The sequence below is a fragment of the Silene latifolia genome, chromosome 10 (genome assembly GCF_048544455.1).
Source record: "Silene latifolia isolate original U9 population chromosome 10, ASM4854445v1, whole genome shotgun sequence".
NCBI classification, from domain to species: domain Eukaryota; kingdom Viridiplantae; phylum Streptophyta; class Magnoliopsida; order Caryophyllales; family Caryophyllaceae; genus Silene; species Silene latifolia.
The window spans coordinates 155,653,981-155,677,874 of NC_133535.1; the positions used below are offsets into that span (position 1 = coordinate 155,653,981).

At 43.1% G+C, this 23,894-nt stretch overlaps 3 protein-coding genes and 1 non-coding gene across 4 annotated transcripts; all 4 read left to right on the forward strand.

Moving 5' to 3' along the window:
- The first annotated feature begins 1,336 nt into the window (after window positions 1-1,336).
- LOC141608694 (uncharacterized) lies at window positions 1,337-2,472 on the forward strand. Its single transcript, XM_074428037.1, has 2 exons — window positions 1,337-1,967; window positions 2,186-2,472. Exons 1-2 carry the CDS (start codon window positions 1,337-1,339, stop codon window positions 2,470-2,472), a joined length of 918 nt encoding a protein of 305 aa, XP_074284138.1.
- Window positions 2,473-15,656: 13,184 nt separating this feature from the next.
- LOC141609614 (small nucleolar RNA R71) lies at window positions 15,657-15,763 on the forward strand. Its single transcript, XR_012527539.1, has one exon. It is a non-coding gene; the product is annotated as a small nucleolar RNA R71 (small nucleolar RNA).
- Window positions 15,764-18,899: 3,136 nt separating this feature from the next.
- On the forward strand, window positions 18,900-20,956 carry LOC141608695 (uncharacterized). Its single transcript, XM_074428039.1, has 3 exons — window positions 18,900-19,180; window positions 19,481-19,939; window positions 20,404-20,956. Exons 1-3 carry the CDS (start codon window positions 18,900-18,902, stop codon window positions 20,954-20,956), a joined length of 1,293 nt encoding a protein of 430 aa, XP_074284140.1.
- Window positions 20,957-22,199: 1,243 nt separating this feature from the next.
- LOC141608696 (receptor-like protein EIX2) lies at window positions 22,200-23,531 on the forward strand. Its single transcript, XM_074428040.1, has 2 exons — window positions 22,200-22,916; window positions 23,007-23,531. Exons 1-2 carry the CDS (start codon window positions 22,200-22,202, stop codon window positions 23,529-23,531), a joined length of 1,242 nt encoding a protein of 413 aa, XP_074284141.1.
- Window positions 23,532-23,894: the final 363 nt, after the last annotated feature.

Sequence of the window (23,894 nt, forward strand, 5' to 3'; positions counted from 1 at the left end):
TGTCAAGGCTGCTATGGAGACGATGACTAATTTATGGAACCCTACGATGCCGATGATGGGAAATGTAGTCGATGCAAAGGAAAAGAATTTTATATTTCGATTTGGTACGGAAAAGGATAAAGCTAGGGTTTTGGAAGGACAACCATGGCATTTTGACAAGTTTCTTTGGTGTTTCAATGAACCGAATGAGTCGGGTAAGATCTCTGATGTACCACTTTCTTTTTTTCCTATTTGGGCTCGTGTCTATGATCTCCCTATCGTGGGTCGCACAAATTTGACGAATGCAAAGAGGATGGGGGACTGTTTGGGTACGTTCAGTGATGCTGAGTTTGGTCCTAACACGAAAATGGATAGAGCAATACGACTGTGCATACTTTATGATGTCACGAAACCTTTGAAGTCCTCTGTCCCAGTTCGAATGAGAGGTCGTACCATTAATTTCTATGTTAAGTATGAGAGGCTCCCTACTTATTGTTACGGGTGTGGGATGATAGGGCATGGGGAAAAAGATTGCGACGAGGGGCCGTACGAGGAGGATGATCTGAAATTTGGGGATTGGCTAAGAGCTTCACCATGGAAGGTTGTCAAGACAGACAAGGCGAATTCGGGAAAGGTGGCTAGGAATTTGAAAGATAGCTTCGATGCAGCTCCTATTGATGATCCTGAGGATGTTATCTCGAATATGATAACGAAGCTACAATCGATAGCCATTGATTTTCGTTCGAAGAAGAAGGGGGCAGTGTCTTTGAGGGGTCAAGGAGGTAGGGATGGCGAGGTGAATGAGGGCTGCAAAGAGGGAGGAATTAGCAGGGTGTAGGGGTCTGACATGGCAGGAGGAGGGACAGAGGAGGGGGGGGGGGGGAAGTAGAAATGAAAATGAGCGAGGACAGGAAGAGGGAGTTCAGGAGGTAAATACTATGATGGTGGGGCAAGAGGCCGGGGCTGCTATTCCTAGTGAGGGCGAGCAGTTGGGGATGAGGATGGGTCAAGGGAGGAGTGTGGGAGGGACGTGGACGAGAATTGGAAGACGTGCTGTTACGGTCTTGAAGAGTTCGACGGGGTTGGGAGAGCGGGGTGGCGGAGATCAGTCAGGGAAGAGGAGTAGGGAGGATGAGATGGATGTAGGAGCGTATAAGAAGTCGAAAACAGACGGGGGCGTCTTAATACCTGAAGCGGAGGCTGTCGTGGAACAGCCCCGCTGGGCGCAATGAATCTCTTAAGCATCAACTGTCGGGGCTTGGGCAACCCCGACACGGTTACTGCACTTCGTGCTTTGGTACGGAGGGAAGCCCCGACCATTTTGTTTTTATGTGAAACTAAATTAAATGGTCGTGAAATGAGGAGGGTGAAAGAGAAGTTAGAGGGTTTTTATGGTATGGAGGTTGATAGTGTAGGTAGATCGGGTGGTTTAGCTTTTCTGTGGCGAAAGGGGGTTGACTGTACTTTTTTGTCAGCTTCGGTACATCATATGGACTTTCTTATACCGAGTGAACGAGGAGAGTGGAGGGTTACTGGTTTCTATGGCTGGCCGGCGGTGACAGATCGTCATTTATCCTGGGAGCTGCTTCGTATTCTTAGTAGACAGTCCGCGGTGCCGTGGGTTTGCATGGGTGACTTTAACGAAGTTCTTTTCTCGACTAAAATGAAAGGGGGGAGCAGACCGCAGTGGAAAATGAATAATTTCAGAGCAGCTGTGGATGATTGTGAGCTTCGGGACGTACCATGGGAGGGATATAATTTTTCTTATGATAATGGGCAAGCCGGGGATTCGAATAGACAGAGCATGATTGATCGAGCCTTATGTACGGCTCCATGGCGGGAACTTTTTCCGTATGCTAGGCATTACTATCTGGAGCGAGAATGGTCGGACCACGCGCCGATTAAACTTGTTCTAAATGCTAGAGAGGAGGGGAGCCCTAAGCGGCGTCAATTTCGCTTTGAACAGATTTGGGTTGGAGATGAGGAGTGTGAAGAAGCGGTGGAGCATGGGATGGCACGGGGGAGGGGAAATCTGGCCACGACATTGGAGGAGTGCTCCCGAGAGCTACGATCGTGGAAGAAAACTAGCATTAATAATATTACTCGAGCTATGGAACGAAAGCGCAACCAGCTAGCTAAATTAAACGAAGGAGACCGGTCCGAAACAATATTAGTAAGCGTCGAAAACTTGTGGCTGAAATTGCAGACCTGACAAGACAAGAAGAGCAGTATTGGAGGCAAAGGTCGAGAGCTCTATGGTTGAAGGATGGCGATCGCAACACTAAGTTCTTTCATACTCGAGCTGGAGAAAGAAGGCAGAAAAATCATATTGCTAAGCTAGTGGATGATGAGGGGATTAATCGGGAAGGGGATGATGTCGTGTCTAAGGTGGCGAATGATTATTTCCAGCAGCTATTTGCTACCTCGAACCCGACGGTTGATGATGACGTTATGCAGGGGCTTGGGAGGCGGGTTACTGATGGTATCAAGTAATACCTCGCAAGTGCACGATTTTATCGTTGTACACTTTAGAGGGTTGATCCCACAAGGAGTAGGTGGAGTACTAATCGTTCTAATTCACGAGCTTAGCTAAGACGATAGGCAATAAAGAGGGTGGTAACGAACTAGAACTAAACTAACAAATTTAAAGACTATGAACTAGACAAGATAAGAACAAGCTAAATGATTAAGACTAGATCAAATAATGGGAAGGACTAGAACTCGGTTCTCCCACGAGTACACGTAATTCCACATACTAATTGTCTCGGCTAATCAAAAGGGGTAGGTAGGTAAGGGGGAGATGGCTCTAATTCGCCTAGAACCTCCCTCTCGGGTTCGCAAAAGGACACTAGTTATCCCAACTAACCCCCCTCTCGGGTTCAAAAGTCTGTATCCCTAACTCAAAACCCAACAACCCCAAAAATGTGCACTTTCCCAAGGAGGTCAAGAAATTGGTCAAAGTCATTAAGCCCTCATCACATTCCAGGTCATCCCACTCCCTCTCTCGAGGGTCGATTTCAAACGCTAGTCTAGAGGCATCCTCCCTCGGTTCTCCCTTTCGGTCTCAACCTTAGTCGGTGACAAGGGTCGGTTTCCAAATATCCAACTCGCAACCAAACCAACTCTCGTTGGTGGACAAGGGTCAAAAGTCGACACTACCCAAAATACCAAACCTTAAACATGCAAACTCCTCTAAACTACCCTCACCAATTTCCCCCAACAAATTAGCCTCAATGACAATCAATTAGTGAAATTACCCATACCGGGTCAAACCGAGTCCTAGAAGAAGACTACTCACTAATCATGTTTCTAAAAGCAAGATAAACAACAAAGATGGAGTCTTTAAGCATAAACATGATGGGAAGGTAAATTTTACTTCTAAACATGCAACAATCCACCAATAATTATGAAGAAAGATAAATTAATCTAATAACAAGGATGAGTAAACCAAAAGACACAATCTTTAACACAATCCACTCAAAGATTGAATCTTTGAGTGTAAACAACAAGGATGAACAATGAAAAGATGAACAATAGTGAAAACAACAACAATCAAACAACAAGGATGCAAATTTAACAAAAACAATTAAAAAAACTTAAAGAAGAAGCAAATGTAAACTAATGAAAATAGGGAAAGAAGCAATACCAACTCAATAGCAAAAGAGGAATTAGGATAGAATAATAAAGAAGGAGAAACCTTCAATCTTCTTACAACCCAAATTTCTATTGCTAGCTTAATTGAAGAACTTGTCTAATTAGGGAATGATTAACAAAATGATTAACAAAGTTTTGAACTTGGAAAAGGAAATATTCTGAGATCTAGGGTTGTGTGTACAAGAGGTTTAGGGGAGGGGTATTTATAGGCTTGCATAAAATTAAGAGGAAAAGAGGAGAAAAGCCCAATTTCGTCAGCCGCTGCGTCCAGCCGGTGGACCGGCTGCCGGCACGCCTACCGGCAGGACGGTCAAATTTCCTTCAATCTTGATATTTTAGCTGGCAAGTGTGTTCTGCCGGTGGACCGGCTGCCGGCCTGCCGGCAGAACACTACCTTCAGTATCTCCAAATCCTTGATGAGTTGCGTCCTGCCGGTGGACCGGCTACCGGTGCTCCTACCGGTAGCGAGGTCAAGCTTCTTTTTTCTCTTCCAATTCAATTTAATTCCGCTGCTGTGTTCTACCGGTGGGCCGGCCTGCCGGCAGAACATTGTCTTGAGGTGATTTCGACTTCTTTGGCAAAGCTGGGGATGTGTTCTGCCGGAGGACCGGCTGTCGGCAGAACACTACATTTAGCATTTCTTCACCTCTTCTTCATGTAAAGGCAATGGGATGCTTTTCTTGCCCCAATTCCTCTATACTCGGATCGGTTCCTGCAAAAGGATACACAAAATCACAATTACGGGGATTGGGCACAAAAAGCAAGGAAAGGCACACAAAACCGACTCGATATGAGTCGGAATGCGTAAAAGAAAGAGGGAAATTCGGCGCAAATTAATCGTATATCAAACCTCCCCACACTTAATCCTTACTCGTCCCCGAGTAAGTCCCAAAACCGATGAAGAGTGGGTGCACAATATAAGAACCACTCAACTAAACTACTACCTAAGCCGATCGAGTATTAGCGCACTCAACGCCCCTTCAACTCGCAATTTGACACTCATGAGGGGAGAGTGCCCTATTGCAAGGCAAGTTGGGTCTTGCTACAAAAATGCGATGCAACCATCATGAAAGCACGTAACCAAGCAATAGAATGCATCTAACAAAAATGGTCCACTTTCCTCATCTAAGTGGCCGGATTTTTCAAACAACAAAACACGGTCTTGGTCGGGAGTACCGTCTCAGAAGTGCCAATTGAGGTGCCAACCCCCTAAGCATGGCCCGACCAACCCTTGTGTGACCAATGCCCAAGAAACAAATTCAAGAGCGGGGTAAGGGGAAGAAGGCAAGTCCGCCAAGAATTACTAAACCGACACGAGATTCAACCCAAAGACCCATGACTAAGAGGACCTAGGCAACGACATCCTCACGGTTTTCACTCGTCACTCATTGAAGAACAAGACGATATTTGTGACAAAAAGTAACCAAAATCAGTCTCTTAACTCGACTAGCGAAAACGTGCCCGCAATCTAATGTGTAAGACCGTCCTATGTCCAATGAAATGCAAACAATGGCAAAATGCAAACAATATGAAGCAAGGGGTTGTAATGGGGCTAGGGAGTAGGTCGAAACGGGATTGATGCAAGCACCGTTTGGATATGTGGAGTTCAAATCAAGAATTATCGACACGTCACATCCCGTTTCTTATTGCAATACATGAGACACGTCTATGCCCGAACATAGGATTGTTTATCAAATCCATGCAAAAATTGCATAAACCCAACTCAAATTAGAAAAACTTGAAAGTACTCCATTTATTTCAACAAATGGTAACGTCTACACCCTAACAAAAACTCGGTTTCCCAAGTCATGCAAAAATTGTGTAAACCCGACTCATTTTGGAAAAACATCAAATTGCCCCTTTATTTAGCAACGGCTTTTTTTCTACCCCGTTTAATGATGAGGAGGGGTGTTGCTTGCCTTTTTCTTTCCTTCTCAACATATATACAACATAACTCATTTTTGATTTTTCATGACATTTTTACTTTTCTATTTTGTTTTTCATTTCTTTTTCAAAACCTCTTATTTATATACAATACCAAGTTCACATCAAATTCCGACCCAAGTGGACGTGTATGCCATCCACCATCACGACCCAAATCACCTCCTACAACACAACTACAAAACCGACCAATTCTTGATTAAGGAAGGGTGGTTATGGGATGTAGCAATTTTTGTGGGTTTGCCAAATGAAAAGGCCAAAGCTCAAGGGGGTGAATCAAAAAGGGACACGATGTAGGGGAGAAAACAAGGCTATTTGGCTATGTGAGGTTCATACAAACTGATTTTTGCTTCATATCATGTGCACAAAAATGTAATGCAATTTCATGGTCTAAGGACGCAATGACACACTTATGCGTCTAGATGTGACACGCCTCGCGAGGAGGCCTACTCTTAAACCTAGATGAGGGTGGGGTATGAATGTACCCACCCTAGGAGGCTCTATCTTTACCTTTGAGTAGCTAAGTCTAGCCTTAGGTCTAGTCTACGGTCCTAGGTCTCACAAGATCGGTCTAAACTCATTGGTCAAGCCTGCTTCCCTCGGCTAACTAAGAGGTCACGGGTGCGAGTCACGGGGAGGGGAAAGGCACAATTGGGCACATAAACTCATCATGGGGGTACTTGGTTCCCTTCCTAGACCGTGTTCATGCAAAACATTTATTTACAAACGGATGCAAGAATTCAAATTGAAAAACAAGTATATACAAGAACATATGCATGCGAGATTTGAACATAACAAGGAAACATGCAACAAGTCAACTAAACCTTATCAGCACATCAATCACCAACAATCCAATAGTTCCCCAAAGGAACATCCATGGCACAAAAACCCGTCCTCCTCCATACAACAATATAAAAGAGAGAGAATGGAAAAAGGAGAAAGAGATAGGAACGTGTATACCAAGCGGTCTTCCAATTTCCTTTTTGCCCCAAATGGTTGGTGCCTATGCCAAAGGTTAGCCAACAAACAACATATATATACAATGCAATGTTTTTGTAATTTTTGAAATTTTTCGATTTTTAGGCATTTTCTTGCTTTTTCTTAAATTTACAAGTATATAATGATATGAACAATTATAGACAATATTCACAAAGTGGATATTTCCCTCCCCACACTTGAGATTTACATTGTCCTCAATGGAACAAAGTATAGGGAGAGAATAGGAAAAATAGACAACATATTTTTGGATTTTCTATTTTTGAAAAAGAAAAACATATTTTTGGTATTTTTAATATGTGAAAAAGTAAGAACATATTTTTGTTGTTTTGAATTTTTGAAAAAGTAAAGGACTTGTTTTTGGCTTTTTGAATATATGAATTTCCTCTCCACACTTATTTATTTACATTACTTCCAAATGGAAATAAATGTGTGGAGGAAATAAAAAAAGAAAATGCATATTTTTGTTGTTTTTTTTAGGCCCTCCCCACACTTATTCATTTACATGGGAGGGCAAGGTGTAGAATTAAAAGTACTTGTTTTTGTTGGATTTTTGAAATATTTGAAAAGAAATAACATGTTTTTGCATTTTTTAAATTGGTGGATATTTATTTATTTTTAATGGAAATACATGTTTTTGGTGATTTTTGATTTTTCAAATTTTTAGTGGTTTTCAAATAAACATGCAATGAATGATTTAATCTATATGCAATATTGAAATACGATGCAAGCTATATTATATGGATGCAATAACTAAATGTGACAATATTTTACAAAATTGAAATCTAATGCAATATAGATGAATGCAACTAGATGCCTACTAACTAAATGCATGCGAAAAATGAAACATGAATGGGAGAATTTGGATAAAAGGGAGAGAAGATACTTGTCATTTTGGATTGAAAAGGGAGGAAATTAGGCCATCAACTCGGCCTCTCGGGACTAGGAGTCCATCTCATCATCATCATCATTTTCTCCGGTAGTAAACTCGGAGCCTTGAATCAAGTCATCGGGGTTGAAGGTGAAATCACCTCCACTACCTCCGCCCATGAGACCTCCCGTGAAGTCTCCACTCATGTTCATCACACACCTCCCGTAGAAACACCTCCCATAAATCCCCCACCGGACCCCGAAGCACCCGCATCACTAGCAAAGTAGGGCCGAATGCCCCCTACCCAATGGGCGTTATGCCCCTCCGGTGGAAAGATAGGGGCGAAAAAGTAGTCCGGTTGAAGGTTAAGACCTCCGTGGACCATCGACCCATCCGCTCTCGGGTAGTTCCCATCGGGCCATGCAAAGTAGGAAGGGTGAGGGGCATCAAGGGGCACGTAATCCCGTCTACAAAAGTCATCGTAGATCGGGTACGTACCGGTGGCTTGATCATAGTAAATACGGTCCAATTTCCGTCCCAAAATATCCCTCTCACTAGCGGCCTTGGCCGTGGCAATATCCATCCTCTCCATCCACTCGGTGAGGGAAGGTGGCAAGGGAGGATATGAAGGAGGGTTCAAGGAGGACGCCTCTCCTTATTGGAATTGCCAAGGTGAGGGTTGGTGGGTTTGTGGCATTTGGTATTGGAGGGTGGAAGTAGTGTCCACTCTACGATCTCTTGTATATACACGTGGAATATTAGGAGGAGGTTGGTCGGTGGATACCTCCGCTTCAATCGGGAGGAGGTAGTCTTCCTTATCTTGCTCAATTTTAACGGCGGTGACATTAGGAAGCCGGATGGAATTCTTGTAACTTATTTGCCAATATTCATGGCCGTCAAGGGGGTTCACTTTGAGCCACTCAAGCTTGGTGGCCAAGTAATTCTTGGTTAAGTAAGTGTCCCCGGATATCCATTTCATTGTAGAAAGGTCTACCGGACGGTCCAAATTCCGGGCAATTCGGGTGATGATGCCAACCACATGAATTGGGACTTTTTGCCCCGGAGAACTAGCAATCTTTGATAAATGAATGGCAAGGTGGTGAGCCACATTAATTTTGAAAGCAGTGGGTTTTGTAAACAAGTAGGACCCCAATATTTCAAGTTCATTGGTCCGGAAAATCCACGGCTCATCCACCGCAAGAATGGTGCATCCCATACATCTATGCCACACCCGAATGACGGGGTTGTGGCAACTAATCACAGCCCTTTTCACTCCAACCTTATCCTCTAGGCCGGAAATTGCCTTCCACACTCGGGAATAATGAAAATCAGCCGGTGGGTTATGTGATGGGGCATTATCCAACCCAAACATGCTAGCCAAACGACTCAAAGTAATGTTGTGCTCCCGGTCCATGAGACGGAAACTAAGAGTAGCCATCAAATTTGTTTGTCGGTGCTTTGTAATCCGTAGGCTACTCAAAAATTCCCAAGTGATTCGGGGGTAAGTGTATTCATGCATTGTAAATATTCCCCTCATGCCACACCCCGTAAAGAGAGCTTCCGTCTCCCTAGCTAACCCAAGGGCCGACAAAGACGGATGATGTAAAAACTTAGTTGGGGTGAGGGGACGATTTTTGAATAGAATAAACTTACCCTTTTGAGTTTGGGTGGAAAACTCAACCGAAGGAAAATCCGGGTCGGGATTAGTATCGTTGGCGGCTCGAGCAATCAACTCCGCTTGATCCCTTGCGACATCCGCTCTTGTCCTTCTTTCGGCCATGGTGAAGATTAGAGGTGATTGGTGAAGGTTGATTGAATTTTGGTGGAGATTTGAGGGAGTTAGGGTTAGAAAGGGGGAAAAATGAGATGGAGGAAATGTAAAGGATTGTGCGAAATAAATGAGGAAGAAGGGGTTTGTCGTGTTTTAATTTGGTCTGTGTGTTGCATTGTGCCGGTGTGCGAACCGGCAGCCGGTCTGCCGGCTGGACACAACCCCTCTTTTTTAATTTTTTCGAATTTTCCTCAAACAAATTTGACCTCGCTACCGGTGGACCAACCGGCTGCCGGTCCACCGGTAGAACACTCCTCTTCGACTCAAATTTCCATACCAGGTGTGTTCTGCCGGTGAGCCGGCTGCCGGCCTACCGGCAGAACACTACTCCACTCATAAAATCAACTTCTCATCTCCTTAGGCATGAGTGCTCTGCCGGTGAGCCGGCTGCCGGCCTACCGGCAGAACACTCATCTTCACCATTTTTCAATTATTCTTCAAGTCTTCACGTGTGTCCAGCCGGTGGGCCGGCTGCCGGCCTACCGGCATAACACACTCTTAACAGCAATTCTTCGTGCTTTCAGCTTACTCATGTGTGTCCTGCCGGTGAGCCGGCTGCCGGCCTACCGGCAGAACACAACAATTCTTCAATTTTTCAACAAATCAATTTGCCCTCGGTGCCGGTAAGGGCACCGGCTGCCGGCCTACCGGCAGAGCACTACATTCAGCTCTTTTTCACTTGCTTTCTTCCAATTTGTTCAATTTTCTTTAACTCGGAATTCGAGCTTTTTCGTTGACCTCGGGTTTCGTGTTTTCCACAATTACGCCGACGCATCATGTCGGGATTTCGGGTCAACGAAAATAATGCTTGTTTTCTTCAAATGTGACCTCCGTCACCAATCCAAAGTTGACAAAGTATGGTTCCAAATCTCTCACTATTAATCTAAAATGTATGTTATATACAAAGATGCATGGGTTGCCTCCCATGTAGCGCCCTTATTTTATGTCGTAGGCTCGACGGAGTCATGAATCACAATCAATTATGGGGAAGATATGTATTGATGGAGCTTACATTCTTCATGATAGGGGTTCCGACAATGTAATGCTTGAGCCTTTGCCCGTTTACTTTGAAAGCTTGATCTCCATCGGATATTTCAATTGCCCCATGGGGAAAAACTCGGACCACGGTGAAAGGTCCCGACCACTTCGACTTAAGCTTCCCCGAAAATAACTTGAACCTTGAGTTAAAGAGGAGGACCAACTCTCCCACCTCGAATTCTCTCCTCAAAATTTTCTTGTCATGAAACTTCTTAGTCTTCTCCTTGTAAATCCTTGAGCTCTCATAAGCCTCTAGCCTAAACTCTTCTAACTCATTGATGTCAAGAAGTCTCTTTTCTCCGGCACTCTTCAAATCAAAGTTGAGAAGTCGGATTGCCCAATGTGCCTTGTGCTCCAACTCTACCGGTAAGTGACAAGACTTTCCGTACACCAACCGGAACGGTAAAGTTCCTATCGGTGTTTTGAAAGCGGTCCGGTAAGCCCATAATGCATCGTTGAGCTTGGTTGTCCAATCCTTCCTTGACCGGCTCACGGTCTTCTCAAGAATCATCTTAATCTCACGGTTTGAGATTTCGGCTTGGCCGTTAGCTTGTGGGTGGTAGGCAAGACTACGCCTATGTTGCACCCCATGTTTCTTTAGAAGAGCATCAAGAGTCCTTTCCCGAAAATGAGTCCCACGATCACTAATCACAATTCTTGGAACCCCAAACCTTGGAAATATGATTGTTTCCATGAGTTTTGTTACCGACTTTGCATCACAAGTTTTTGTTGGGAGAGCTTCAACCCATTTTCTCACATAATCCACCGCAACAAGGATGTACTCATATCCATTGGATGATGGAAAAGGACCTTGATAGTCAATTCCCCATACATCAAACAACTCTACCTCTAGGATGTAGTTCATTGGCATCTCATGCCTCCTTGAAATATTGCCGCTTCGTTGGCACTTATCGCACCCCTTGACGTAGGTTGCCACATCATGAAATAGGGAAGGCCAAAAGAAACCGCATTGGAGCACCCTTGCGGCGGTCTTTCTTGAACTACCATGCCCTCCACTTGGCATATCATGGCAATGTGAAATTATCGGCTTCACCTCTTCACTTGGAATGCACCTTCGAATTATCTCATCCGCACAAGATTTGTATAAGCAAGGCTCATCCCAAAAATATTGCCTTAGATCATGAAATAATTTCTTCCTCTTATGCGAGTCATAATCATATGGGATTATCCCGGAGACCAAATAATAGACAATATCCGCATACCACGGTGCTTCACCCAAGCTTAGGGACAACAAGTGGTCATCGGGAAAATAATCATTGATAGGGAGCCCATTGTCAACATTGAGGTTGATTAGCCGGGATAAATGGTCGGCCACCACATTTTCAACTCCTTTCTTATCCCTAATCTCCATGTAAAATTCTTTGAGAAGTAATATCCACCTAATCAACCGAGGTTTGGACTCCTTTTTGATGAGCAAGTGTCTCAAAGCAACATGATCGGTGAACACTATTACCTTAGCTCCCACCAAGTAGGTCCGGAACTTCTCCATAGCAAATACCAAGGCCAAGAGCTCTTTTTCTGTTGTTGAGTAATTTATTTGAGCTTCATCAAGAGTTTTGCTTGCATAATGAATTGCATGCACCTTTCTATCCTTCCTTTGGCCTAAAACCGCGCCCAAGGCTTGATCGCTAGCATCACACATTAACTCAAACGGCAAGCTCCAATCCGGAGGTTGTATGATTGGAGCACTTGTCAAAGCTTCCTTCAACCTATTAAAAGCATCAAGGCATCGGTTAGAGAACACAAAAGGAGTATCTTTGGCTAAGAACTCGGTCAAAGGTCTCGCAATCTTGGAGAAGTCCTTGATGAAGCGGCGATAAAAGCCCGCATGTCCAAGGAAACTTCTCACCCCCTTGACATTGGTGGGAGGTGGGAGACTAGCAATGACCTCAACCTTAGCTTTATCAACTTCTATTCCACGATTGGACACTATGTGTCCCAACACAACACCTTCTTGTACCATAAAATGGCACTTCTCCCAATTAAGCACAAGGTGTGACTCTTGATACTTGCTCAAAACTTTCTCCAAGTTTGTCAAACAACTTTCAAAACTTTTCCCAACAACCGAAAAATCATCCATGAAAACTTCCATTTCTTGTTCAACAAAATCGGAGAAAACTGACATTACATAGCCCAAATGGCATCCTCCTATATGCATAGGTGCCAAATGGACAAGTAAAGGTGGTATTTTCTTGGTCACTTGGGTGGATAGGGATTTGGAAAAATCCCGAATAGCCATCCAAGAAGCAAAAATAGTTGTGTTGAGCTAATCTTTCTAGCATTTGATCCATGAACGGTAAGAGAAAGTGATCCTTCCGGGTGGATTTGTTCAACTTCCTATAGTCCACGCACATTCTCCACCCGGTTACCGTCCTTGTAGGAATCAATTCATTCTTGTCATTTCGCACTACCGTCATTCCTCCTTTTTTGGGAACTACATGAACCGGGCTCACCCACCTACTATCCGAAATAGGATAGATAATGCCGGCGTCAAGTAGCTTGAGGACTTCTTTCCTTACAACCTCTTTTATTATGGGATTAAGCCTTCTTTGTGCCTCAATGGAGGATGCATCCTCATTTTCAAGCAATATTTTATGAGTGCACAAAAAGGGACTAATACCTTTGAGGTCACCAATCGTGTACCCAAGGACACCCTTGAACCTTTTGAGCAAAGAAATTAGTTTTGAGGTTTGGGTGTCATCAAGTTCACTATTGATGATGACGGGAAAAGTAGAATTGTCACTTAGAAATTCATATTTCAAAGAAGAGGGAAGAGAAGTTCAACCGTAGGAGGAGGCGTGGAACTCTCCTCCTTCTTACCGACTTCCAACACTTCAAACTTGGGAGCTTGTTCATGAATAGGAGCGGAATCCAACATCCATACATATGAAAGATTCTCAACATCTTTGTCATCGACCTCATACCCACTAACAAGACAAGTCTCCAAAGGATCCATAGAGGAAGCTTTTGGGTCATGCTCCTCCATGGGATTCTCAAGAATGTCTACAATGCAACAAGTGTCGCCTAGAGATGGAGCTTCCATGGACTTGTGGAGTTCAAATTCCACTCTATCTTCACCCACTTGCAAAGATAACTTGCCACTCTTTACATCGATCATAACTGTAACACCCCGTATTTTATTAAGTTGGATAAAATTCTGTTAATTGCTATTTTGAATTTAATTACATCATTTAACAATTTATATATATATGCTTAGCTAATTAATTAATTTCATCATAATTCGATACGTTAATTTTAATAATCATTAATAAGTTTATTTAAAGTTAGTTCGAGTTTATTGAAATTAGTTCGAGTTTATTTATTTTAAGGTCAAGTTATTTATAGTGGGGTGCACAAACGTGCGTCGGGAGCAAATATGCTCTGATACCAACTGTGACACCCTCATTTATTGCGGAAAAGTAAACACGTAATTCTACAGAAAAACTGACAGGATATGTTTGTAATTGGTTCAACTAATTAAAACCTGTCATTTTTAAAACTTTTCTAAACCATTCACAAACATTTCTGTAATTAAATTCAAAATAGCAATTAACAGAATTTTATCCAACTTAATAAAATACGGGGTGTTACAATAACTCCACCGGTGGCAAGGCAAGGTCGCCCCAAAATAACAGGCACATTGTAATCCTCGGGCATATCCATAACAAAGAAATCACATGGTATGACAAGCTTCCCAACAACCAAGGGTACATCTTCAATCACACCTATGGGAAATTTAACCGACCGATCGGCTAGTTGAAGTGAAACTCTAGTTGGTTTCAAATCTCCCAAATCAAGCCTCTTGAATTGAAAGTGGCATGAGGCTCACACTAGCCCCTAAATCACACAATGCTCTTTTAATAGCCACCCCTTGGATAGAACAAGGAATTGAGAAGCTACCCGGATCTTCTAATAATTTGTTTGGAAGCTTGTTGGTGTGAGTAAGGATAGCACTACATTCTTTGGAGAGGTTGATGGTTTGCACCTCTCCGTTCTTCTTTTTCAAAGTGACAAGTTCCTTAAGAAACTTACCATAAGATGGAATTTCGGTAATCATATCAAGGAAAGGAATCGTGACATTCATCCCCTTCAATATCTCAACAAACTTCTCATATTTCTTTTCAAGCCTAGGCTTTGCAAGCCTTTGTGGAAAGGGTACCGGTGCTACACACTCCCTTGGTGGTGGAGTACATTCTTTGGCCTTAGTTGCAATAGGTTCATCTTGCTTTGGAGGATCAACCATCTCCACCTCCTTAGACTTCTCCACCCTAATCTCATCTTCCTCCACAACTTCAACCGGGTGCTCTTTCACTACTTCACTAGTCACCCTCTTCCTCTTCCACTTAGGAGATCTCTCAACCTCCTCCAATTGCTTTCCACTCCTCAAAAATACCGCATTAATCTCCCTTGGGTTAACCGTATTACCCGGAAACTTCCCCGAATTTTGAGCCAATTGCCCCAATTGTTAAGAAATTTGGGCCACATGAGTTTCCGTAGCCTTTTGGGATGCTCGTATTTCATCATTAACCCGGTTTTGTGAGGCAATGTGGTTATCAAGCTTTGAGTCGGATTTTTGATTTGCAATAACCAATTGTTCAAAGGCTTATTCCCAAGATGGTTTTTGAGGGGTTTGGAAGTTTTGGTTTTGTGGTTGGAAATTTTGGTTTTGTTGTTGATTGAAAATTTTGTCCCTTGAAACCCCCAAATGGTTGTTGGTTTTGGGTGACAAATTGTTTCCCTTGGAAACCGGGTGGAATTTGTCTTTGGAATTAAGAATTTTGATTGAACCTTTGTTGTTGAGGTTGGGAAGTGGTTGGATTTTGAATGTTTTGTGAAGCATAAGACAAGAAAGGGCCAGTTCTCTTTCCATTGCCAAATTGGTTGTTGTTATTATTGAACCCTTATCTTGCACTTGTGGATTCCCAAACTCCATTTGCTTGCTCATAGCATTCCTCTTGGAGGGGTACAATCAAGGGACACCCAATGGGAGTGTGCCCTTGTTCCCCACACAACTCACAAGACAAGACTTGCCTCACGTCGGAGCTTGAAGGGTTTGAATTTAGCAAAGCGACTTGTTGGGTGAGTTCATCAAGGATCCCCTTAACCTCCACATTCAAAACAGTATTAGAATCTTTGCTCTTGCCTTTTCTCAATTGTCTATCACTTCCCCATTCCATAGTTCGTGAGGTCATCTCCTCAATTAGCTCCTTTGCCGCTTTATGCCCCAAAATGTCTAAGGCACCTTTTCCCGACCCCGCATCTAATGAAAGCCGAAGGTCTTGAGTCAATCCTTTGTAAAAATTGTTCACTAGCTCGGCCTCGGAGATGCCATGGTGAGGGCATAATCGTTGGAGCTTCTTATACCGTTCCCATTACTCATATAAGGTCTCATCCTCTTCTTGAGTAAAGCTTTGTAGTTCACTCTTGACTTTGGCCGTTCTTGAGGGTGGGAAATATTTGTTCAAAAATGCCAAAGCCAACTCATCCCATGTCTTGAAGGAATCCGGGTCACAATTCTTCAACCAATCCTTGGCCGAACCCCTAACTGAACGGGGGAACAACCTAAGGTGTACCGCGTCATCGGAGACCCCATTTGACTTGTACATATCACAATTTTCAAGGAAGTCATTTAGATGATCATTTGGGTTCTCCAAGAGACCTCCTCCAAATTGGTTGTCTTGAACAAGGTTGAGCAAGGCATTTTTAATCTCAAAGTTATTAGCTTGAATTCTAGGCCTTTGGATGCTTGGATTGACTATGTGCTTAGGAGCCATAGTCTCTCTTATCGGCGTACTCCCCGGCAACGGCGCCAAAAACTTGATGGTATCAAGTAATACCTCGCAAGTGCACGATTTTATCGTTGTACACTTTAGAGGGTCGATCCCATAAGGAGTAGGTGGAGTACTAATCGTTCTAATTCACGAGCTTAGCTAAGTCGATAGGCAATAAAGAGGGTGGTAACGAACTAGCACTAAACTAACAAATTTAAAGACTATGAACTAGACAAGATAAGAACAAGCTAAATGATTAAGAATAGAACAAATAATGGGAAGGACTAGAACTCGGTTCTCCCACGAGTACACGTAATTCCACATACTAATTGTCTCGGCTAATCAAAAGGGGTAGGTAGGTAAGGGGGAGATGGCTCTAATTTGCCTAGAACCTCCCTCTCGGGTTCGCAAAAGAACACTAGTTATCCCAACTAACCCCCCTCTCGGGTTCGAAAGTCGGTATCCCTAACTCAAAACCCAACAACCCCGAAAATGTGCACTTTCCCAAGGAGGTCAAGAAATTGGTCAAAGTCATTAAGCCCTCATCGCATTCCGGGTCATCCCACTCCCTCTCTCGAGGGTCGATTTCAAACACTAGTCTAGAGGCACCCTCCCTCGGTTCTCCCTTTCGGTCTCAACCTTAGTCGGTGACAAGGGTCGGTTTCCAAATATCCAACTCGCAACCAAACCAACTCTCGTTGGTGGACAAGGGTCAAAAGTCGACACTACCCAAAATACCAAACCTTAAACATGCAAATTCCTCTAAACTACCCTCACCAATTTCCCCCAACAAATTAGCCTCAATGACAATCAATTAGTGAAATTACCCATACCGGGTCAAACCGAGTCCTAGAAGAAGACTACTCACTAATCATGTTTCTAAAGGCAAGATAAGCAACAAAGATGGAGTCTTTAAGCATAAACATGGTGGGAAGGTAAATTTTACTTCTACACATGCAACAATCCACCAATAATTATGAAGAAAGATAAATTAATCTAATAACAAGGATGAGTAAACCAAAAGACACAATCTTTAACACAATCCACTCAAAGATTGAATCTTTGAGTGTAAACAACAAGGATGAACAATGAAAAGATGAACAATAGTGAAAACAACAACAATCAAACAACAAGGATGCAAATTTAACAAAAACAATTAAACAAACTTAAAGGAGAAGCAAATGTAAACTTATGAAAATAGGGAAAGAAGCAATACCAACTCAATAGCAAAAGAGGAATTAGGATAGAATAATAAAGAAGGAGAAACCTTCAATCTTCTTACAACCCAAATTTCTATTGCTAGCTTAATTGAAGAACTTGTCTAATTAGGAAATGATTAACAAAATGATTAACAAAGTTTTGAACTTGGAAAGGGAAATATTCTGAGATCTAGGGTTGTGTGTACAAGAGGTTTAGGGGAGGGGTATTTATAGGCTTGCATAAAATTAAGAGGAAAAGAGGAGAAAAGCCCAATTTCGTCAGCCGCTGCGTCCAGCCAGTGGACCGGCTGTCGGCACGCCTACCGGCAGGACGGTCAAATTTCCTTCAATCTTGATATTTTAGCTGGCAAGTGTGTTCTGCCGGTGGACCGGCTGCCGGCCTGCCGGCAGAACACTACCTTCAGTATCTCCAAATCCTTGATGAGTTGCGTCCTGCCGGTGGACCGGCTACCGGTGCTCCTACCGGTAGCGAGGTCAAGCTTCTTTTTTCTCTTCTAATTCAATTTAATTCTGTTGCTGTGTTCTACCGGTGGGCCGGCTGCCGGCCTGCCGGCAGAACACTGTCTTCAGGTGATTTCGACTTCTTTGGCAAAGCTGGGGATGTGTTCTGCCGGTGGACCGGCTGCCAGCCTGCCGGCAGAACACTACATTCAGCATTTCTTCACCTCTTCTTCATGTAAAGGCAATGGGATGCCTTTCTTGCCCCAATTCCTCTATACTCGGATCGGTTCCTGCAAAAGGATACACAAAATCACAAGTACGGGGATTGGGCACAAAAAGCAAGGAAAGGCACACAAAACCGACTCGATATGAGTCGGAATGCGTAAAATAAAGAGGGAAATTCGGCGCAAATTAATCGTATATCAGTTACCGAACCCATGAATGAGATCCTAAGTCAAGAGTATTCCAAAGATGAAATTGTAGACGCCTTAAATCAAATGCACCCACTCAAAGCACCGGGACCGGACGGGATGAATGGTCTGTTTTATCAGACCTATTGGGGTACGGTGGGCCCGGAGGTTATTCGGACAGTGCTCGAAATTTTACGTGGAGAGCAATCTCCAAGAGCTTTCAATAAGACCCATATTGTTTTGATACCAAAGAAGAAAGCTCCGGACAAAATTCGTGATTTTCGACCCATTAGCCTCTGCAATGTCGTGTATAAGCTGGTTTGGAAAGTTTTAGCCAATAGGTTGAAGCAATTCCTCAGTGATATAGTGTCGGAGAACCAAGGTGCATTCACTCCGGGAAGAGCAATTTCTGATAATGTGATGAGGGCCTTCGAAATTTTCCACTTAATGAAGCAGTCAAGATCCGCAGACGGTTTCATGGCTATAAAATTCGATATGGCTAAAGCTTATGACAGGGTGGAGTGGGTCTTTTTGGAGAGAGTTCTTACCACGATGGGCTTTGATAGAAGATGGATTACTCGAGTAATGGCTTGCGTTTCGACTGTCTCCTTCTCTGTTCTCATCAATGGCATTCCGTCGCAAGAGTTTCGACCTACCAGGGGCATACGATAAGGTGACCCACTATCCCCGTATCTCTTTATACTTTGCACCGAAGTCTTATCTAATATGATGCGAAGGGCTGCTGAAATTAACTCCCTACACGGCATCCCTGTTGCTGCTGGTGCTCCCGCTATATCACACTTGCTCTTCGCCGACGACAGTATTTTATTTACTAAGGCGAGACTGGAGGAAGCTGATGTTATTCGCTATATTTTAAATCGCTATGAGAAAGCGTCGGGTCAGTTGGTTAATATCGATAAGACTACCATGTCCTTCAGCAAAGGGATTCCTTTGGAGTGTAGAGACAATTTGGCGAGGCGGTTGGGTTTTGTTGTGGTTGATGAACAGTCTTGATATTTGGGGCTACCCACTGTGATAGGCCGGTCGAAAAAGGTGTTGACGGATATCATTCGCGATAAGCTAAGTAAAAGACTCGAAGGATGGCGCGGGAAAATCTTGTCTAGGGCTGGTAAGGAGGTTCTTTTAAAGGCGGTAGCCAATTCACTCCCTTATCTCGCGCTTTTGGTGGGGTCATGAGGAAGGCAAACATGGCATACACTGGGTTGCTTGGCGGGAACTGTGTCAACCAAAGGGGATGGGAGGCATGGGTTTTCGAGACTTTCACTTATTTAATATGGCTCTGCTAGGCAAGCAAGTTTGGAGACTCTTAACGGAACCGGAGAGCCTCTGGGCTCGAGTGGCGGCTTCATGGATGCTCCGTTGGGGCATAACCCGAGTTATATTTGGCGGGGAATTGTTGAAGCTAGGAAGGCGATACAAGGGGGCTTAAGAAGAAGGATTGGGGACGGCCTGACAACTCGAGTTTGGCATGATGCTTGGCTTCCAGTTACGCAGACGGGGCGGGTGATTTCTCCTTTGGTCGCGGGGTATGAAGACCTTAGGGTGGCGGATTTGTTGGTGGGTGGGAACGGGAGTTGGAATGAGGAGCTGATAACCTCTTTGTTCTTACCTTTCGAGCGGGAACGAATTAGTAATATCCGGGTTAGCTCTAATAGACCTCCGGATACATGGGCTTGGTGTGGTGAGAAGGATGGGGTGTTTACTGTCAAGTCGGCCTATCGTTTCTTAGCTGCGAATGGAGATGCGTAGGAGTTGGGGGGTGCGTCCGACTGGGGAAGGGAGAGATGGCTTTGGACTAGGATTTGGAACGTTCCGGTGTGACCTCGCATGAAGCTCTTCTTTTGGCAGCTGTGCAGTGAAGCATTGGCAACGAGGGCGAACATAGCAGCTCGAGTATGAGGTGAGAATTCTTTTTGCTCTTTATGTAATTCTTTTTTCGAATCAAGTCTTCACCTTTTCAGGGATTGTAAAGTTGCACAACGAGTATGGGAGGGATTAGGCCTGGATGTTGTTGCTGCCGCGGGTGGAGGAGGAGTGAGGGACTGTATTGATGCGAGTTGGAGGGAGCTCGGGGTACGTGAACATGGTTTCTTCATGGTTGGATGATGGGCTTTATGGGAACATCGAAACAAGGTCATTTTTGGCGATAATTGCGTTAACCCTGAGAGTGTTCTTCGGCGGGCTTGTGACGTTATTGATGAGATTGAAGGGAGGGGTTGAAACCGAAAAATGGGGGTAATGGTGGACGGTTGAAGAGGGCAGGGGACAAGGGGTGGACACCGCCGCCTAGGGAGTTTGTGAGGGTGAATGTGGATGCCGGGGTGAAAGAAGGGGAGGGTGTGGGAATGGGACTGGTTTGTCGGGACGAAATGGGGCGTGTTTTGTGGGGTTCCTCGGTTGTGCAGGGACAAAGTTGGGATCCACAGGTTGCTGAGGCGGCTGCAGTTCTTGAAGGGATTAAGGAAGCGATACGTTTTGGCCATAAGAAGGTTATTTTGGAAAGCGGCTGCCTAACTGTCATCGATGCGCTGAAGAGGAAGGCCGTTGGAAGGAGTATTTTCTCGCTTGTTATAGATGATATTTTAGCTCTTTGCACTTCGTTTAATTCTATTAGTTGGTCTTTTGTTAGTCGAGCAAACAATTGTGTGGCTCATGAATTAGCTCATCCTGTTCCTAGAGTAGCTAGTAGTTTTGTTGGATCGGAGGAGTTACCTCCATCTGTGAACAATGCTGTACGTTTTGATTTATCGATAATTCAGTAAACCTTCAGGTTTTCGCCTCAAAAAAAAAAAGAGTTAAACAAGTATGCAACATTTAGTGGCAAAATGTTGCAAAAGCTAATACTCCCTCCGTCCCAATCATTTGTTGCTCTTTTTCTTTTTTGGTGTCTCAATCATTTGTTATCCTATTTATTTTAAGATGCTTTTAAAAGATTTAATGTCTATATTACCCCTTGTCAATACTTTGGAGGGAGTTGAATATTTCGTTAATCCTCATTATTGATTCCAAAATGAAAGTTGGTTCCCTCTTTTTAAATCTGGGCCCCGCTTTTTTTAGCAAAGCTGATAATGACGCACGAGTGAAAGGGTAAATTAGTATTTTTAGTAGTTTTATTGGCCTTTGCGCCAAAATAAAAAGACAACAAATAACCGAGACAAAGGGAGTATAATACATCATTTTAATAGAAGTGTTGCATTTTATAGTCATAAATGCAACACTTATGTATAGATGTTACATTTATTTAAGATTTTAATCCAAACATTGATTGCTTACTTGTGTAGCTGAAATTAAGAAGACATGACGATCAATTCATACTAGACGATGTTTCTTATGTGAGTTCTATCAAATAGTTTAGAGTATCGATCGAAGCAAGAGGCAAAGATAGAATCATACAGGGAAATGAGAAAGAAAGAATCCAAAAGAAAATTAAAAGAGTGGGAACAAACCAATTGTGCTTTCACAGGATTACTTGACACAACTGGTGCTTCTATTTTGGAAGTCGACGGTCGCAAACTTAAGCTAAGCAAGCCGGGACTGTTTTCCCGCCTCACCGCTTTATTGTGGCAGTATAGATGGAAGAGATGCCTCTCTTACTTTACTCACCCTGGTGGAGACGAATGTGACGGTGGGATGGTTGCAATTGAGAATAGTCCCACTGTTAGAAGACATTTGGTTGATGATGCAAGTTTCATTGTTATTTAATTGTTTACTTCTTAGTTATAATGTTTAGCATTTGAAGCACTCAATGAATTTCCAAAGATGGTTCAAGAATGATCAATATGTATTTATGACAAGAAATCTCTTAGGCTCAGTCAAATGCTGTAAACGATTACAAATGCTTAGTGATTGAAACAATCAAACCCCTACAAGTTAGGCCCACGATTTCCAAAGTGGCTTCAGTTGCAAACAAATTTATTAGAGTTTGATATTTCAAATACAAGCATTTCTTACAGCATTCCTGTTTCCTTCTAAAAATCATTGTCACCCAAACTTGAAACCTTGAATATGTCTTATAATAAGATTTACGGAGTTCTCCCTAATTGGCTAAATATATCCATATTTGAAATAGACTTGAGTTCAAATCTGTTTGAAGGTGTTGTACCATCAGGTGTTGCAAACCCAGGCAATTTATTCCTTAATGATAATAGGTTTTCTAACTGCTCTTTTTTCTTATGTCAAAAAATTAAAAATTCTTTAGGAAAGCTTGCCTTGTCAAATAACTTACTATCTGGGGAGCTTCCAGATTGTTGGATGCATTTTAGTTATCTTTCAAGCCTAAACTTAGAAAATAATGAATTTTCAGGACGTATTCCGAATTCCATTGGTACCTTGCTCAATCTTCAGTACCTTGACCTGCATTACAATAGCTTTTCAGGACCATTACCAACTGCATTTATGAGTTGTACATCCTTGGTGATCCTAAATCTGGGATACAATTTATTTAGTGGGAACATAACCCCACTGATTGGTAATGCTTTTCAAGATATACGTGTTCTTATCCTCCGGAAAAACCATTTTACTAGAGAGATACCTGAAAGTATCTGCAAACTCAACAAGCTCCAAATATTAGACCTTGCAATTAATCACCTCTCAGGTGTAATTTCCAATTGCTTTGGTAATTTTACGGCAATGGAGGGGATAAAAAATAATCTAGCCCTAGATTTCAGACCTGGCGCAATATCTCTCTATAATGATCTCTATTTTGGAAGTGGAGGTGAAATAGTGACTATTTCATGGAAAAAGGAGGAGCAAGCATTCAAAAAAATCGATTAGGTTGGTTAAATATATTGATCTTTCAGGTAACGAGTTCAGGGGGGAAATCCCAAAAGGAATATCAATTCTGAATGGATTAGAAGCACTCGACTTGTCAAAAACAAATTGAGTGGTAACATTTCATTTGAAATTGGAAACCTTACTGCTTTAGAGCTTCTTGATCTATCAAATAACCATCTTACTGGAGAAATACCTGCAAGCCTTGCCAACGTGACTACTCTGGGAATTGTCAATGTGTCGAACAATAATTTATCAGGGGAAATTCTAGTTAGCACTCAGTTGCAGAGCTTTGATGCTCCATCATACGCGGGAAACCCGAGACTTTGTGGTGCGCCATTCCCAATTTGTTCAAAAGATCGAGTGCTCGCCAATGTACCAAGCGGATACAATACTAGTGTTCAAAACAAGGATGACGACTTTGTTTTTTTCCTCGGATTGTACATAAGTGTGGTCCTTGGGTTTATCGTCGGATTTTGGGGAGTTTGTGGCACTTTAATTATCAAAACATCCTGGAGGCATGCGTATTTCCGGCTCATAGACAACATCAAAGACAGGATCATGTGAATAAGTAATAAGTTATGGATAATAGGAATATTTATAATAGTTGGGCCTCAACCATCACCTTAAGGTTTTGGTTGAGTTGGTTCATCTATCATGGTATCAGAGCCAGTGTGACCGAGGGTCACGGTTTCGAATCCTGTCAACCTTAAAAACTCTCGAAGTGGAAACCCAGCACACGGTACGGGGGAGCCGGTGCACAACTAACCACTCTTCAAGCCCAACGGGCATTTGAGTGAGGGAGCGTAATAGGAATATTTATAATAGTTGGGCCTCAACCATCACCTTAAGGTTTTGGTTGAGTTGGTTCATCTATCAATGGAAACCAAGTACTCCGTAAGTCTTTATATTGTTTTCTAAATTTCTCAT

Bases quoted from the DNA above. Each gene is read 5' to 3' on its own strand.
- LOC141608694 (XM_074428037.1), top strand. From the start codon at position 1,337: ATGAGGAGGGTGAAAGAGAAGTTAGAGGGTTTTTATGGTATGGAGGTT. The intron at 1,968-2,185 runs GTGAAGAAGCGG...CTGAAATTGCAG, and splicing joins TTGGGTTGGAGATGAGGAGT to ACCTGACAAGACAAGAAGAG.
- LOC141608695 (XM_074428039.1), top strand. From the start codon at position 18,900: ATGATGCGAAGGGCTGCTGAAATTAACTCCCTACACGGCATCCCTGTT. The intron at 19,181-19,480 runs GTCTTGATATTT...TGGCTCTGCTAG, and splicing joins TTTGTTGTGGTTGATGAACA to GCAAGCAAGTTTGGAGACTC. The intron at 19,940-20,403 runs GTAGGAGTTGGG...ATGAGATTGAAG, and splicing joins TTAGCTGCGAATGGAGATGC to GGAGGGGTTGAAACCGAAAA.
- LOC141608696 (XM_074428040.1), top strand. From the start codon at position 22,200: ATGTCTTATAATAAGATTTACGGAGTTCTCCCTAATTGGCTAAATATA. The intron at 22,917-23,006 runs GTGACTATTTCA...TAACGAGTTCAG, and splicing joins TTGGAAGTGGAGGTGAAATA to GGGGGAAATCCCAAAAGGAA.